We start from the raw sequence: 17,610 nt of genomic DNA, 5'->3' as shown, positions 1-17,610 counted from the left end.
CTCTGGCCGCTTGTTAGTTGAGGCTGGTGGAGGAATACATATGAGTAGTCATGCCAAGGAACTCTTTGTCCCGGTGAAGACCCTTGAGTGTACCATCACCACTGACTTTTTAGTGGTGAAGGAGAACAAGCTCGAGGAGAACAAGCTTGAGGGAGCTGCCCTTGGGGAGGTTGACAATAATCCTCATAGGTGGCCGCCATTGGTAGATTCTCTCACCAAGCAATTCTGCACTTGGCTACCACTGAAGGAGGAATACCAGTGACATCTTGCACACTTGCGATTTGAAGGCACGTGCTTGTGTGATTCCTTTTCGCGGAAGGTTAAGGGTATCTATGTTCTCTCTATGGTGAGGTACATCCCTCGGAGGGATCCCCTCCGATCGTAGTGAGTTGAAATTGATGACTCGTTTCATCGGTGGCAAGCTCCCTATGAATCTTAAGAAGCATCGGAAACCAGAATGGAATCCGGGATTATCTTGGAACCTCGTATCATACGAGTCTATGTCAAGTTCGGTAATGGTTTCAAATCTCTCAGGTCGAGTTTACCTGGATGATTTACTAGACTGAACCCCTCCTTCCCTAGACATTGGTCTATTTTAGCTTCTATCCATCGGCGGGACATTTTATTCGCCGGTTTAAACACCCTCAGCAGGATTGGGCTCTCGCAAACCCGAGGCCATCTGAGATCACAAGCTCTCTGAACCGCCTTTGGGAGGATGAGAACCTGGGTTTTGAAACGAGAGGAGCTTGGAGCCCCTCTCTCCTGAGTACTGCTATCGACCCCCATTACAGACTCAAAAGAAGGCGCACAAAAGTGTCGATGGAAGACCCAAAGCAGTCTGCTGCGAGACTCAACTATGTGCGTGCGTACATGTGAAGCAAGCCACGTCGCCGCCGTGGCTATCGCACTGCGATAATCTCAGAGTTGGTGTCCAGAACGGTTGTGCTGGGTGTCTGGAACAATTTGATATTTGGCCGCTTTGGACAAAGAGTGAGTCACCGTCACGGGTCTCGCGTGATCTTACGCTAGCAGAAAATGAAATCTTGCATAAGGCGCTTACACGCCTCTGTGCATTTCAACGCATTACCTTTTCCAAGACTTCGAAAAGTCGAAACAAAATCTTCCGCAAGATTTACTCATCGCCTTTTGTTAGGCGTAGTACTCGTCGAAATACCTTCCCTGGACCTAATCGTGCACGCAGTGCGTGAAGTACCATGCGTTCCACTACGGACGAACTCACGTACTCACGTGGGAGTCTCACGTGAATCCACAAGCAAGGGAAGGGCGGGCCTTAAGGACGGCCGACCAGAGCGTAGCTATTAGCTCGCACGTGAATCCTCACAGATATCACTGGTTATTCGGAAGGCAGAAGGCGGGCACGCTCTTGATGCCCTGTGCTCACCCTTCTGGGACCCGGCCTCTCTATGCCACGGAAACGTGCAACAGGTCGGCACGCCTGCGCAGCCAACCGACTGATGGCGCAAGAATCGATTTTAAGGATCTTCAAGATGTCAAGTGACATCTGTGACACCGCGGATGTTGGGCGTTACCTTGTATCCTTGTCTCAATCTGAACTATGATGATACTGCTCATGTATCTCTGTACCCTCCGTGCGATGGCCGAGCTAACTACGACCTCACCTGGTGAGCTAAGATGGTTCTACAAAGGTGTTCAATTCCCGTGGGTTCTACCCGAAGACCAGCTGGGATGTTTCCAGTTGCATTGCAGGGACACCCACTATGACTGGGAAAATTACTTCGATCAGCTGATGGATGCCGGCGTGAAAAACTTCGTCCTTGGTGGGAACTACATCGTCGATAGCGAGATTAGGAGGGGTCCCCCCTTCTTCCCGCCTTGGAGCGAAACCGGATTCGCAGCACTGAGGAAGCGAGTAGACGCTAAAGGAGGGAAAATATACGCCGACCTGGATCTGTACGAAGACGTCGTTTTCGACAAGGCCCTGTTCGTCAAGAGCATGAACAACTTCACGAAGCACTTCCCCGTCCATGGCTTCTTACTGAGCTATCCTGACTACAGAGGCAACTATACCGTAAAGGAAGCCTTGGAGACCATCAAGGAGCTCAACTTTGGCTGCGGATTTGGGTAATTTCGTCGCGTGAATCATGGGGGTTGTTGTAGTAGCAAGAAGTTGACGCCTGGATTCGTCGAGTCATCCTGAACTTATTTGCCAGGTTCCCGCTTCATGGCTGGGATAGGGTAGTTGCGGATGGAGCGATAGGAATCGCGGACATCCATTTCATTAGACTACAGCCCTATCTCGTGGAAGATGTGCCAGAGTTCAACACGAACAAGTTCGTCGACAAGATCATCGCAAAAGCGACCGCGGCTGGCGTTAACCCCAACACAGTGCTCCTTCGCGTGAGTGAATCTTATGATGGGCATCATTGATGGCTTAACACGATGGGTATAGCCCACAGAACTCCGTCGTTGTGGCCCTACCACGTTGGCGCACAATAGTAGCTCGGCTTATCTTCTCGACTTAGATACCTACAACTGCCAATTCGTCGCCGGGCAACGATGCGAGTTACGCTAGCGCGATACTCGTCTTTCACGGGGATCCAAAGGGGAAGGGCGCGGTCCCCATTTCGGGCGGACGTCAACTGTACTTCTTCTCCCAGCCCCGGGCTGTTGAGAAAATCGAATACGTCAAGGAGCATGGTCTCTACGGTCTTATGCTTGATCCCAGATCAATTGGCGGAGCCGATCTAAATGTGTCGGATAGCCGCTCTCTCTTTTATGCTATTACTACTGCTAATCTTTGAGAAGGTATCCACTTCTGCTGAACGGGTTACGAGTACTAGCTTAATGCTAATCGACCTCCCTGATCATCTGACCGTTCAGGTGATTGTTGGGATAAGTTCACTCATTTCTGATTATTATTCTGGGGTCCGATTATGCTGTTTTTATTCTCTTCTCATACTACGACGAGGTGCTTAGCTGATGACATCGTTCGAAGTTTGAGAACTACAACCTATTTTTTTTGCCGGAAAAGAAGACTTACTTTTATAACTTACAAGTCTTTCCTGGATTCGCGTTGCACAGTGCAGGTGGGTTGGAACTCTTAAGGTGAGCTGATTGTCACGGCAGTAATTATTGCTGTTATTGTTGGTTGGAATTGATGTGGGCATAAGTTTTCATACATGTGAGCTCGCTTAGCCAACACGATGGAATAAGTGTGGTCGCGTGAGCGTAATCTGGAAACCCTCCGCCTTACCCTATCAGGCGAAAGTGTGTTAGGAAGGGTTCGCCGAACCCGATTCGGTGGGTCCTAACAATCTCTTTGTGGGTAAGGATATTGAAGTACCAGCATTTACTCAAGGCTCTGACAGGGAAAGGCAGAGAATGGCCCTTCCAATTGATGACCCTCCACTTCCTTTAACGAGGTCTGTCCATACTCATGCGCATGTAGTTGGCATCGTTAAATATTTGATCGAGGCATATGACGCGTAAGACACAAGAGCGTACCCCTGCCGTACCTGGTAAGGCTCTGAGTGGGACATGTCAAGGCACGCGTTAAGGTCGAAAAGTTCTGGGAACTTCTCCTGGGGAGCTTCTAGGGATGACAAGAAGTCATCAAATCATACCTGGAGCGAGAGGGAGACTATTGTATAGTTCGTGTGGTTTCGATATAATCAGAGAACTTGCAGAGAGCGGTAAGAAGCTCAAGACAGAGAGTGTCGGAAGGGTCGTATGCTACCATAGCAATGGAGCATTCCTACAACTACTCTCGGGTCATTCTATTCTCCTGAGAGCATATGAGTATAGGCCAGGCTGTCGTGCAGGGGCTTATGATGAGAATCGCTTGCACTGTGAGGTCAGAGAAATTAATGAGCATTTTCTGCTCAGTACATGAGACCTGATCGGTCTAGTTCTCGTCCAAATTGTGTAGACGGAAGCGAAACTCTTGGGCGAATGACGAAATGTGTGAACCAATGTATAACTTATGGCCAATTTTTGTGAAAAACTGGCGTTCAAAAGCTAAGGGAAAGCTGCGTAAAGCGACCGCATTCCAGGGAATCCTAGTGAGTACCTGTAAAGATTAAAGGTCTGTAACGGTCTGACTAAGCCGGTTAATGGCGCTGGACTTGAAACTCACACACACGGCATAACCGGAAACAGACTCGGTTTCCCTCCCTAGGTTGGAATTTTCCGTATCTTTCTGGATCGCATTGCCGAAGGCAACACTCTTCATCACGATGTCAGAACTTTTCGCTTTCGCGCGTCTCTTTTTTCTTCTTCTTGCTCCTGATTTCTTCTGCCGCCTCCACCCGCCTAACAGCTCGGGTTTCTGGTTCCCCTACACCGAGACAGTGTCTCGAAGACACCCAGGATCGATCCCGGAACCTCACGTATATCATCCAAACCCTTTTATTGTATTAGAGACAATATACACAAGAGCCAGATGAATCTGGCTCCGAAGTTGTAGCGTTGTCTCCCATAGCTGGGCTACTTGACCGATACTGTTCTTTGTCCACTTAACCTGTTGTTTCCCACTTTTTCTGGCGCACGCGTTCTGTCCGTTTCTTCTGTCATTCCCTCAGGTAACGATCTGGAACATGTTAAATATAGGGAAATTCCCTGTTTATAACATGGCCTGTAACCATTGCCACCAGTTTTGAAGTCATCAAGGACTGCCTGTATAATAGCGAAGCCCATATCTGCATAGTAATCGGGCCCGTTGTCATTAGGATCCCCTCGTTGGATCTGCTCATTCTCACCCCACCAAAGGGTGTTGTATCGGGAATATTTACCTTTTACCATACCATTACCTCTGATGATCGGCTCATCAAGATCCTCCAAATCAATGTAAGCACACATGCGATCCTGATAGTCCGTCTGGCTGACTCTAGTTTTACTGTAGCTACCGTAGTCGATTAACCGTACCACTCTATCCGGATCTCGTAAACTAGTCGTTACTATCGGCCGAGACTCCATCTCATTTAAGACCTTACACTCTGGAAAGGTCCACGTAGTATCATTGTCATCGTAGCCGAGTATACCAGCATATCTATCTACCTTCACCCGCGCAGGGTACTTATCCCATTCCGAAAATTGCTCTCGTATGCAGGCAGCGAAGTCCATGGCATTCTTATTGCCGCTAGGGATGATCGCCAGCGTTTAACAAAAAGAGAGATCATACGAAGCCTGACTTCGGAAGCCAAGGAGTTAGTGCGGGTGAAACGGTCCTGGTACTTGGGATCTTGTGCGGAGGCATTGTAGAGTAGATCGTACGCTATCTTCTGATAGAGATTGACCCCTTCTCGCGCTGGCACTGCCGGTAGAGTCTCTCTAGTGGTTCTATTATAGTCAACAGTGGACTTGAAGGGATACGGCTGGCCCGGCTGAGAAGGGAGATGACTACGCATTATCTGCAAGTTGCAGCTAATGGGGTTTATCCAGAGATTTCCCTGTTCGCACCCAAAGGTCTCCTTGGAATTCAGGGCGCACTCACTTGATGCGTCGTTGACGATGCGTCAATGACACACCAATTGAGCCTGTTTTTTGCATCGATGTTTCCGAAACATTATTTCCTTCAGAGATGTGAATATCTGACTGTTTGGTCCGAAACTTTCTTGGATGAATTCAACTCAACATGATCATCACGTTGTGATACTGAGAATCCAACAGCCGGATTCCGGATCCATTGATTCGGCTTCCTAATCGATGGGTCGGAAACTCGACCCGAGAAGGGCAACCTTTCTGAGAAAAATGAGTCTTCAATACAGAGAGATTGTCTACAAAAGCCTCTCTCATAGACTGTCTGAGACAGTCTATAAGAAGACTTCCAAAAGGACATCGTTGACGAAAACACAGAGACCATGAAGCACCGGGATCACTCAACTGAGTTGAGTCACACTGAGCCACGGAGAAGAGCAGAAGAGTTGAGTCAACTCTTCTGTTCTTCTTCGCGGCCCAGTGCTCCCATACTCCATCGAGAAAAGACTCGTAAGCCCTAACCGCCCTTGGTGGAGAATAAACCCCGACATTTCCCCGGGAGCTCCAGACCTTGATGACTGGTCCTCATCGGCTTGACAAGCATATCACTGGTCTTGCTCCGATGATCATCTGCTATGCGAGTCGAAAGGTTGAAACATCTCTCGACAGGAGCCGTTCAACTTGGTAGACAGAGTACGATGGAACACAGGCTGTGTTACACAGCCTGATATGGTTTGGATATAGGGCGACTAGTCTATGAAAAATCACCGGTGAAAGTTAACGCCCTGGCTGCTAACCTGCATTTTCTCGAGGAAAGCCTTCATATAATTCTGATAACGAATTATTATTCAACTAAGAATGTTTGATGGTAATATTCCTTGTGCGACCGGCGATGCTCTTTGTACGATGATCAACGAGCACATGCGTGCATGCCGACAACTAGGTCGGTGCACCGCCAAGGTGTGCGCCGGAGGTGCTACTTGATACATCTGGGCCATGCACTTAACCGCGACCCGGGCTTAAAATGTGCACCATAGGTGCGCTGGGCGCCCCTAGATAATCCCCGTCGGTTGCAGCCTGCAACCGATTAAGGATGCGCCGATGGAATGTATCCGCGATAACTTCCCAGCAACACAGCCCTCCGGATTTGGTACTCCAGGGCTGACTACAGCATGGTCAACATCCTCCTCACACAGCATGAGTAACATTAACTATCCATGCGTCCCCGGGCAACCCCCCTTGATGTGATAATAACGTTCGTGTTGAGAGTCTTTCCAAGCTCTCACGATCTGAAAAGATCCAAATCCATTTGCCTCTGATGTGCCTCGTCTCTATCGATAGCCTGTTGAAGCTTGATAGCTTGTGCCACTCTATTGGCGTCACCAAATACTTGGCCGAAAACGTTATCACTGTACTTACCCGGGATGTGCCCGCCGTAGCTGTGACGAGCACCATCACAGCGGTCAGAAGCAATAGAACCTTACCCGGGTCTATCGGCCCCTGATCGATCTCCCAATCCCCCTGGATTCTGCCCTCGCCCTGAAAATGAAGATGGAGGCGTAGGAAGAGAGACCATCGCAAGTCATTCGACTCAGTGTCGTTGCCATTACATGCATGTGAGGCCTACCGGAGGTCCCTATAAAGTGCTAGCTCGTTGGCTCTCCGGAAGGTGGCACCAATGACATTCTCGGGCCACTTCCTAGGGACGTACCCTGTATAGCCGGGGATGCCAGTGAGAGCATAACAACCTGGATAACCACCTTTCCGGGCAATAGAGAGAATTTTCGGGCTCAGTTGTGAGGAGTATCCGGAGGTTGAACGCGAGTGGTACAAAATAGGTTATGTTTGAGTATATGAGATCTGATTGTTGCCCTTGAATGTGCTCAGGCCTGTTTCGATAATGGTGCTACGACTGTTATGGATCCCCGAGTACTTGATGCCATGCTGCCTTACTTCTCCAACATGTAAGTCTCCTCCTCTTGGTCGATCTCGTCATGTTCATCCTTTCCGTCACCACCAGGTACGGCAACCCTCACAGCCGAAGTCATGCCTACGGTTGGGAGGCTGATGACGCCTGTGAGCATGCTCGAGAACAAGTGGCCAACTTGATAGGGGCCAACTCCAAGGAGATCATATTTACTAGTGGCGTTACCGAGTCTAACAATCTCGCCTTGAAGGGTGTTACCAACTACGCCAAGTAATAAGTGTCCGCTCAGTAGCGTCTTCGTTCGCCTAGCGTTCGTTCTTCAGGACGAAGACTGGCAAGAAGGGCGTTATCACCACTCAGATTGAGCATAAGTGTGTGTTGGGCCAACACTGTTGGCCAGTGCACGTGCCTTGGCTGAGCAGAATGACGATGTTGACGTCACGTGAACCACGAAGGTCTGATTGACCTCCAACAGCTTGAGGATGCTATCAGGCCTGGCGAGACTGTCCTAGTTAGTGTGATGGCTGTGAACAACGAGATTGGAGTCTAGAAGCCCTTGAAGAAGATCGGCGAGATCCGCAGGAAGCACGGTGTCTACTTCCATACGGACTGCGCCCAAGCTGTCGGCAAGATCCCATTGGACGTTAATGACATGAACATTGATCTGATGAGTATCTTTGGTCATAAGGTCTATGGTCCTAAGGGAGTCGGTGCTCTCTATGTGGAGATGGACAGAGATAAGGAGCATGTGTCGAGGTTGACTCGGAAGCTCTTGGATGGTATTAGAGGCCATCTGCCTAAGATCAGCCTCAATGGAAGCGAGTCTGAAAGGTGCGCAGAGGGCTACTCGGCCGCCGCTGTGTTCATGTTTATCTTGATATGTATTTCGGTAACGTCAATCTTTCCTTATCTGCCGTTGATGGGGAGTCCCTGTTGATGGCCCTCGACAAGGATCTTCGCGCATCTAGTGGTTCAGCATGCACTAGTGCAAGTCTAGAGCCCAGCTACGTCCTCCGAGCCATCGGCGTCGGTGATGACTTGGCCCATACTAGCCTTAGGTGAGCTCTGCCCTCCATGGCTGTGTTCATCCTCTCCACTATGTTAGATTCGGTATTGGCCGTTTCACTCCTGATGAAGAAGCCGACAATGCTATAGCGAAGGTCATCGAACAGGTGAGTCACGGAGTCCCGGGAGTCACGGGGGTGGGGAAGATTCGCTCGGCTCACGGTTTTTTTGAAACAATGGGATGCCCCTGTTGTCACGAACGCAAATTGGCGGCCAATATTATGTGCTTGATCATTTCCGCCGTAGGTTCTTCCCCACATTCTTCTAACATTGCCTCTTCTATCACTCTGGCTCTTTCCTTGATCAGGTTCGTCTTATCTTCCGTGTCAGGCAATTCCTCTGATATAGAGAGATCTTTAACCACTCTCAGCTCTTCGCGGAAATTTGCGATGAGTCTTCTCTCAGGCTCTGTTCGCGGAACGTCAGGGCCTTTGGGTCTTAATGCTGGATCTCACCGTCTGTGATGTCGGAAAGGTTCGAGGAAGAAACAGCGTGAGTACGGGGGGCTGACTACGGGTACGTGAATATGCTCGAGTTGCTCTTTGACTAGTAGATGCAAGAGGGGGTGTCACAGAAGTGAGTGAAAGACGCACTGATACTCGTGATGTACCGTTACACTACATCAAGCGAGATCAGAATGACTAATACCAATAATGTAGACAACTGTGTGCGCTCCAACCTAATCGATTCTATTATAGCTGCTGGAAGTGCGCACAAACAGAGTATGCAGAGATACTGCTTCTCATGTATCATCAGTAGTGCTACTAGCACTGTGCTAGAAGCACCGACAACAAGATTGTGGAATAAAGAAACACAGAGTAAGAAGACTAATAGCTCACTTCACAAGATATTTCCGTTAGCCTCGACCAACATAGGGCTCACGCATTGTGGGTTAATGTGCAAGCATGCAAGCTGAGTATCATTTCAGCATTTCTTCCACATTGTCGCCTCGGACCCTATGGTTCATCCTGCCCCGGACTCTGCACTTAGGAGAGCCTACTCTGCCAGTTCTCTCGACGACCATTCTTCGTTAAGCTCAATTCCGCTACTTCTCTACTTCTGGTACCTAGAAGAACTAGGCCTCTACTTTTTCCTCTGATTCCTGGGTTGTGTTCTGCACAGCACATGCGCTCCTCTCGCTATCAATAATTTCACATGCATTGCGTTTCATTTCTGCATATTCCGGTGATCGAGACAATTTGTACAAGTACGATACTAATTGCTCCCCCGTTTTCCTTCCCAATCCACCCCTTTTAGCAAATTCCACCTTGAGAATACCCCCTTTACTACCCTTACAACACCCCTATATTTCCTCAATGGGCTTTGGCTTTACACAAGGCTTGTTTATCAGCCAAGGACCATTGATGCCTTGCAGTAGCGGGCCGAATTTCGGCAACGCCTCTGCTTCCATCCCTGTTCGCTGTCTCCTGTCTCTGTTGGGGGAGGGCCAATCCAAGTCGCTGCCTCTCGTCGGCGCCGCGGGTTCGGCGTGGAGACGGTGGCATTCAGCTTATGCCACACGATGAATAAAGCAAACCTCATGCATGAGTCATTCGCAATGCGAAATCCAAATAGTGCTAAACTAGCACTGACACTCCGTCTGACAGTGTTTCAGTATGTGACCAACACAAACCGTCCACATGAATATTGATTCCTAACCATGAAATTAAATGATTAGGTTGATGAGATACAATGATCATCATAAGGCTTTATCAGCGTTTGAGAAAATGCTCACAACGTATCCTGAGTAATGGAATGGTAAGTATTACTCACCATTACCATTATTACTTACTAAGTAATGATGGACAACCCGTGATAGAGGGTCATGGAAGATGCCATTGGCACATTCTGCCTGTGGCTGTTCCCATACGGTACGTAACACAGAGAGAAGCTGCCTCCTGAGTGCAGTGCTGAAGAAGACAAGCGACGTATCCGACGAAATGCGAGCTGAACTTACATCGAAGTCCTGTGAACAGTCGAGGACGCAGCGACCCAAAACGCACTCGACACCGACTCTGGCGTCCGTAGGAGCCAGAGGACACTCCCAATTTTGTGTGCATTCTTTGGCGCAGATCCCGAAGCGAGCTTTATCGGTATCGCGCTTCATGGTGAGCTTCATGCGCGCAATCACATGAGCAGCCTACTTGAAGAATGAACATGCTCTGTTGGTTCGGGCAATCACAATTTTCGGGTGTTCCTTCTTTAGACCAAATGCAGCCCGTGGGTCTACCGTAGTATGACAAATTTGTGTTCCCCACTAGCCTGTCCATATCTGACACGGGCAAACAGCAGTCACTACAGAAACCCGGATGATTCTTTCACCAATAGTCTGCCCCTTGTCGATGCTCTCGTCATCAGACCTAATCAAAGAATCACTCCGAATTCAATCAATGCAGTCTTATGGATCAGGAGCTTACACAGGCAATTCGCTGATATTGAACCCGCTGCCCGAGACAATGAACAGAGCGATGAGGAGAATGATGGAATACATGACGTACGCAAATACGCTATGTGAATAATTGAAGCCGACTGACAGCTAACTGAAACTAACTCATAGCTCATCCACTATCAGCTCCCATCCCGATCTCGTTTTCATACTCGAGGACCCCAAGAAGGTCCGATCAAATATCTACGACATTGCGATATCTATCTTAGCTTAGAATTGGACAGATAGTAACGAGAATATTGCTGACACCCGTATCGTTCCCTCGCACCAAGGCGACCCGTTATTAGCTCGAGAGATGCATCCCAAACATACATTGGGACCTCGTGTCAGATGGCTACCGAGCAAAAGGCGCTCGATTAGCGTATTAGCAATACGTAATATGTTTCATACCAGCGCTAGAGCATGCAACCACAGGGAATAACGCGTACGTGTGACATGCGTACATGCGTTGCATATACGTGGAGGCCTCTCTGTGAATGCGTGCAGGCTACAGCGTCTCCATTCTGAGGAAGTGAAACTCTTCCAAGGGTTGGTTAGCAGCACCTTGGTGTTGGGCACCTGCTTTGCCCAAAGCTTCCACATATGCCATGATGCCTCAAGTGCGCGCCAGGAGTGGGGCCCCTGAAAGAGCGCACTCAAACCTTTTACGCAATCACGCAAACCTTTCACGCTATTACGCAGGTGCGACCTGCCTACTGAATAGGGCTGCAAATGAAAAAGGTAAATTCAAACAAGCCGTGGAAATTGGCTGATTATCCGTGTACACATAGAACTCTACGCTAATGGGTGCCCTCACAAGTACGGTTGAAACTGAAATTCTGTGACCAGAGCTTGATCTTGAAATGTTCGAATTCACGCGGTGTACGGTTCGCGCCAATCTGCACGGTTCGCGGGGGTGATTACTTCGCTCGCCATGATATATCAGTAACCGTTCCGAACATGACCGTTTCGGCTCAACATGTGATGTATCATGATAATAACTATATCCTGTTGAAGTTTCGGCTCGAAGCTCTTATTTGTTAACGAGAAACACAGATTTTTTGAATTTGCCTAAGAAAAAAATACGCTCCTTACATCTTTCCCGAACAAGTTCGGCTAGTGGACAGTCAATAATGCAAGTGTTACAAGCAAGCTTAATTTTATGAATGAGCTACAGTCAAAGTCCAAGCTAATAATCAATAACTAGGCCTTCGTGACGAAGGGCGGAGCTCACTGAGTCCACGCCCATGGACTCTGTTAAGGATCGGTCTAGTTGTGAGCGATACCCCCGAACTGCTGATGAACACAGGTTCCCAAGACAAAGACGAAACCTGCTCTTATCTTAAGGAGCACAGTGCGAGACACGTTCTTACCTATGCACTACGCTATGCATGAAAGGCGCATAATCGCGCCGTCTACTACAGGTGTCTCTCTGTGGTACTTCAACCTCGCCCCGCTGTTCATCACAGGTAGAGCGGAGGGACTATCGACTAGAAAACGAATCATGATTTACCAATATGAGGACAAATAAGGACTAACATCTACGTAGATGACATAATGATTTACTCTTTAGGATATCCATCACTGTCGAAACTAGTCTCTCGCGGGTTACCACCCGGAATAAACCGTACGGGAACATGGCGATGACGTAACGTTCTCGTCGAACCATGTACTTCTGGTGCACCTTCTGGTCGGAGCTCCGCCTGCCGATTCGGATCTGGTTGGACTCCGTCAGATACCGGGTCGTTGCGCACCGACGCGGAGCTGACAGAGTGAGACGATATAGTAAGGTCACCAGAATGGTCAGAACCATTGTCTTCATCAATGATCTCAGGACATTCCTCGGTGTGGGCGGAGATGATCCGATCATTGGCAACATTCAAGAGTTGGACCGATGGGTCGGCAACTCTTTCCAAAGTAGAAGCATGAGTAGACGAAGTGACAACGCGGTACTTGGAAGGCTTAAAGCGCTCACCGGCACGTCGTTCATGTGGAGGTTTCAATACCCATACTTGCTGACCGACGTTGAAGGGAACTTCCCCTTCTGGCGGAGGAACGGCCACGGGTTGTTCGGCTCCGGTACGTAGTTGTCGCCCTAGGAACCTCTCCGTGGGGGCTTCTCCCGTAGCGCTATGTGGAGTACTGTTGTAGGCTTCTAGGCACTGTTGTAGCTTGTCCACCAGCGGCAGCGTCGAAGGTAGATACATAAGTTTAGTTTTAAGGGTACGGTTCAGCCTCTCCACGCATGCGTTAGCAGTTGGTCTATGGCCACTAGTTGCGACCAATGTGACCCCTCGTCGTCGAAGTCGAGAACGGAGTGAAAGAAAACCCGTTCCACGATCACACCGAAGATACACGGGCCACCCCAGCAAAGATGTTGTGAAGATTGAGCATAAGGCCGTCCAGATATTCTCCCCTGACTCGCTCCTTATTGGTTGAGCCGTTGCATATCGGCTGTACTCATCAACAGTGACCAATATAGGTTGACCAAGATAATAGGTAACATCTGCAGCCACCATTTCCCACGGGAACGTAGCCAATCTTCTGGGGGCAGCCGTGTTTAGTGGAGTCTTCTTGGCTCGTTCGCGGAGACAGCGCTCATCCTGACACCCTTGGAGAGCGGAGTGAACGGAGGAAGCCAAGTTTGGTACATAAAATACCCGCTTCAGAACTTTTGTGACAGCTTTCTCGCCTGCATGTACTAACGACGTGTGGAGTTTCAGAATCACGTCTTTGTGCAGGCACTCTGGTAGGACTGGCAGACCGTCTTTCTTCTCTAGCTCAGCCAACGGATCGACTCCTTGAGCTAGCCTCAGCTCGGAGTTTGATGGCCACCAAGCCTGTCTTGAGATGTCGATAACTAGGCCTTTTTGGAAGCGCCTCCAGACTCTTAGAGAGTCAGGACAACTAGACGCTGCCGGATCTGCTACCTTAACCGATAACGAATTGATTTTTTGAAAGTTTAATGTCGGACGGGCTTTGGTGGTGCGATGGGGAGTTAGGACCGGCACCACCGGTAGAACCGCACGCACCTTGTGTATCTCGTCCTCGCCAACTTGAACCAACCAGCCACGGCTCTCCCAATCTTTCAGCTCTGTTACGAGGTCATCGTACTCGTTATCCGTTAGCGAGTCGAGTAGACGCGGTAGTTCTTGAGGACCGGTAACATAGGGGGGTTCAGTAGCCGACCCACTCGGCTGTTGTTTCCACTTCCATCCCACAACCCATTTATAGGTCTCATCGTCACCCGTGTTATTGGGAAGTACTAGTTCTCGGCGTGCCCAACAATCTGGAGCATCTAGGACGACGGATGCTATCCTCGTCCCGATTCGCTCTTCAGTGACATCACATGATGGTAGTCTGAAGGTGACACTTGTGGAGAACGATGTCGCCGATGATCCTAGAGCACCGAGTAGGGTTTGAGGCCTTCCCTCGCTGTCGACATTAAGCGTCAAGCGAGACAGAGTCTCACGGAAATAATCATAACCGATCAGTAGTTCAACATTGCCAGGAATGTTATCGACAACAACAGCATCCACGTTGGCTGATCGAGCTATTTGCGACTTAATAGTGATAATAAGATTGACCCGACCTCTGGCCGGTAGTTCATTGTGAGATAATGTGATAAGACCAGACGGCTCGGCCCTTGGAGACAGGCCTAATTTTTGAATAATAGTATTAGTAATCAGGGAATAACCACAACAGAAATCGACGACAGCTTTGGTCTCTAATGACCGATCTAATAACGGGGACTTAATGGTACACAAAATTGTAGGCAGCATTGCCGTGTCGACAACTGACTGCGCGGTGCCGGCGCCGCCTACTGCTGCGGAGACACCGCCTCCCCGTTTCCCGGTGGAGTGATCTCTCGTTCGGGCCTGCTCTGACGCCGCGGACAGAGGCGTTGGATGTGGCCTCTTTGACCACAACCAAAGCAAGTGATGGTAGTGTAGTCACGAAAGCCTCCTTGCTGCACTGCACGACCTTTGCCTTTTCCTCGGCGACCTTTGCCTTTCCCCTTAGTTGAGGAGTTGGCCATCATTGCGCCCACGTACGGTCTTCCTTCGTCAATCCTAGACGCCCTGAGCTGGTCTCGTACCGTCTCCATAAGCTGGCTTAGGGTAGTGGTGGCGGACTCCTTAGCCAATGCTTGAACTTTAGCATTGGAACCGGAAGGGAGCCCACTTAGGAGTTGAAGTTTCAACAGGGCTTCCTGACTAGCCGTGGGTAGACAACAGGCGAGGTCGTGTCTGAGGAGGGCGATATGAGAGTCCACATTGTCATTGACCGACATTTTACGACCCTTGAAGCGATTGTAGGCTTCCAGAGGGTCCAGACCGTACGCCATTCGTAGAGCTTTCGTGACTTTTTCATAGCAGACTTGGGCTTCTTGAGGAAGACTATAGACCAGTGCCGCTGCTTGATCTTTGAGGCCCTCAAATTGAGGGCGGCTTTAAGCAAGCCCACTCTTTTGCGCTCATAGCGTTGTAGGGCCTCGGCATCGTCGGGGTTCACAGGAGGTATCACTATTTTTATCTCGAGGTAGGTCTCGAAGCGGCGGAGAAAAATCTCAAACGACTTGCCAGTATCCCCTCTATCAGATTCGGGCACTCCTCGGAATTTCGGACACAAGTTAGAATGCTCGGTACTCTCGTTCTTGGGCATGTTCTCGGTTCCAGTACCAGGTTGTTAAGGATCGGTCTAGTTGTGAGCGATACCCCCGAACTGCTGATGAACACAGGTTCCCAAGACAAAGACGAAACCTGCTCTTATCTTAAGGAGCACAGTGCGAGACACGTTCTTACCTATGCACTACGCTATGCATGAAAGGCGCATAATCGCGCCGTCTACTACAGGTGTCTCTCTGTGGTACTTCAGACTCAATCAATGAATTTTACATAGGTCCCCGGTTCGATCCCCGAGTAGGACATTTCTCCATCATTGAGCTCCGGGTGATGATGACGATACCGTTATCCTTTGAGCTGCCAGTTGGTATGGATCAGTTTATCTAGCAATACCTTGCTGTCCCGCTCAACAGCTCAATGGCTTCTGTAGGAATCCCTAGGCGTGATCCTGTCGTTACGCTGCGTGATAACAGGATCTCGCTGTGTGGCTCACGCAGCGCGCAACGCGTGCCATACTCACTTGTGGACGTGAATGGCTGTAGTGCTCGAAGCGCTACATGGTACAAGGTTACTTCCAAGAGAGAAGCACAGGCTTGCGATAGCCATGGCCAGACAGATAGCAGAACCAGTATGCAACATCTCTTAATTAGCATAAAAAGTCTAAGGACTGCCAGGAGATGCCTTTTGTGCTCACCGACAGCTGCACGCATGCCTATGGCGAGTGCTGCACATTAAGCTAGTACAAGGCACACTATTTTCAGGGAACCACCGTGGTAAAAGTAAAGGATGATAAGGTCCTTATCATAAGGAAGTCGATCGCCTGGAGTAGATTCACATAACAACGATATAGCTAGTACGGGCAGCAAGCTTCAAGTCGATCGATCAGATGATATACTGCTCATGCCGTGAGCCGTGACCGTTGACAATAGTTACAGTTAGCGGAAGTTCCGCTAACAATTCGAGGTTTCCTCTCTCTATCTACAGTACGCACCATCTAGAGACCGAAAATACGTGTGCAGAGGTTACTGTTTGCACTCTTTTGCGGAGAGGAAAATCGAAGCGCAAAGAAATTTTACATTTACCAGCAGTATGACCCTTTTCATATCACTCCAAGCAAAGCATTTTTGGGATTCAGAAAGCTAACTGAGTAACTCAATGTTATAGGTAATAAATAATAGTTATTGAATATAGGACGCTGGGAATGTTGAGACCTGGAAATGTGCCCACATACCCTGGCGAGCCAAGATGTGAGGGGATTGTACTAGCAACGGCGCGCTGCTATTAGTTATGATAGTACTACACCCAATTATCGGTCAGTACTCTAAGTCCGTTTTATACAATATTATATTATCGATATGTGATACGTATATTATGTGATTCTTGTCTGAGGCTCCTGCGAGGGCTTCGGTCCGGAACTTCCAGACCCCAATCCAAGTGGTAGCACTTGCTACTAGCGAGAATCGTCGTTGCTTTTTCTTTTTGAGATAAAGGCTCCATCTTGGCTTCTTGACACATGGTGCATTTTTTCCAGACAGTATTTTAGTACAGCATGAAACATGCACGCAGTGATCTTTGATGTGTTATGATCATTGAGGCATGATGTCTCAAGCATCTATCGGCTGTTCAATGATGAGCAGCGTCACCCATCATACGGAGAGCACGCAAATAGTTCGGTCGTTAGTCTTGCCAGTCGATAAGTAACAATGACAAGGCAAGTCACACTGGCTGCCAAAGAGAAGCTATTTGAGGGAGAGTCGAACTCGTGTCATATTTTTCATTCGAGTAAAAACCTAATCGATGAGCGGGGCGCGCGCACTTTCACCGCCAGATTTTTCATCAGTTGCAGACATGCCAGGGCGATGTAGACCTCGGAGTAGGAAGCGAGTGTGCCAAGGGCTCTCCCTAGTATTACTGGGTGTCAGCCTCGAGTATTTCGACGACTTACCGAGAGCCTTCTCTCTCCAGCTTTCGATTGTAATTTTGTCGCTGACGGACGTAGATCTCGAGGTAGTAAGCGAGTGTCGCCAAGAGCTCTCTTTTGATGGTCGGGTGTCGCCCTTGAGCTCATCGCGGGGCTACCTAGAGACTCTAGGCTAGAATCTGGCTCACCG

The 17,610-nt window shown here is 49.1% G+C and overlaps 6 protein-coding genes across 6 annotated transcripts; 3 read left to right on the top strand and 3 right to left on the bottom strand.

The window, feature by feature from the left end:
• Positions 1 to 40: 40 nt before the first annotated feature.
• On the top strand, positions 41 to 262 carry Pmar_PMAR028890 (hypothetical protein; the record flags this gene model as incomplete). The annotated part of the gene is made up of 1 exon (XM_002775125.1): positions 41 to 262. The coding sequence occupies one exon, from the start codon at positions 41 to 43 to the stop codon at positions 260 to 262; it is 222 nt and encodes a 73-aa protein (XP_002775171.1).
• A 1,274-nt stretch (positions 263 to 1,536) lies between these two features.
• On the top strand, positions 1,537 to 2,783 carry Pmar_PMAR028889 (hypothetical protein; the record flags this gene model as incomplete). The annotated part of the gene is made up of 4 exons (XM_002775124.1): positions 1,537 to 1,643; positions 1,729 to 2,103; positions 2,265 to 2,379; positions 2,505 to 2,783. 4 exons carry the CDS (start codon positions 1,537 to 1,539, stop codon positions 2,781 to 2,783), a joined length of 876 nt encoding a protein of 291 aa, XP_002775170.1.
• A 3,956-nt stretch (positions 2,784 to 6,739) lies between these two features.
• On the bottom strand, positions 6,740 to 7,064 carry Pmar_PMAR028888 (hypothetical protein; the record flags this gene model as incomplete). The annotated part of the gene is made up of 3 exons (XM_002775123.1): positions 6,740 to 6,896; positions 6,942 to 6,996; positions 7,049 to 7,064. The coding sequence occupies 3 exons, from the start codon at positions 7,062 to 7,064 to the stop codon at positions 6,740 to 6,742; spliced, it is 228 nt and encodes a 75-aa protein (XP_002775169.1).
• Positions 7,065 to 7,067: 3 nt separating this feature from the next.
• On the top strand, positions 7,068 to 8,792 carry Pmar_PMAR028887 (cysteine desulfurylase, putative; the record flags this gene model as incomplete). The annotated part of the gene is made up of 9 exons (XM_002775122.1): positions 7,068 to 7,073; positions 7,345 to 7,421; positions 7,478 to 7,654; positions 7,708 to 7,757; positions 7,840 to 7,901; positions 7,935 to 8,215; positions 8,371 to 8,442; positions 8,490 to 8,556; positions 8,757 to 8,792. 9 exons carry the CDS (start codon positions 7,068 to 7,070, stop codon positions 8,790 to 8,792), a joined length of 828 nt encoding a protein of 275 aa, XP_002775168.1.
• Positions 8,793 to 12,436: 3,644 nt separating this feature from the next.
• On the bottom strand, positions 12,437 to 13,081 carry Pmar_PMAR028886 (hypothetical protein; the record flags this gene model as incomplete). The annotated part of the gene is made up of 1 exon (XM_002775121.1): positions 12,437 to 13,081. The coding sequence occupies one exon, from the start codon at positions 13,079 to 13,081 to the stop codon at positions 12,437 to 12,439; it is 645 nt and encodes a 214-aa protein (XP_002775167.1).
• Positions 13,082 to 14,694: 1,613 nt separating this feature from the next.
• On the bottom strand, positions 14,695 to 15,222 carry Pmar_PMAR028885 (hypothetical protein; the record flags this gene model as incomplete). The annotated part of the gene is made up of 1 exon (XM_002775120.1): positions 14,695 to 15,222. One exon carries the CDS (start codon positions 15,220 to 15,222, stop codon positions 14,695 to 14,697), a length of 528 nt encoding a protein of 175 aa, XP_002775166.1.
• Positions 15,223 to 17,610: the final 2,388 nt, after the last annotated feature.

The sequence above is a fragment of the Perkinsus marinus genome (genome assembly GCF_000006405.1).
Source record: "Perkinsus marinus ATCC 50983 genomic scaffold scf_1104296956594, whole genome shotgun sequence".
Taxonomy (NCBI): Eukaryota; Perkinsozoa; order Perkinsida; family Perkinsidae; genus Perkinsus; species Perkinsus marinus.
The sequence above is the reverse complement of the archived record's forward strand: the minus strand, read 5'-3'. Positions and strand labels throughout refer to the sequence as shown.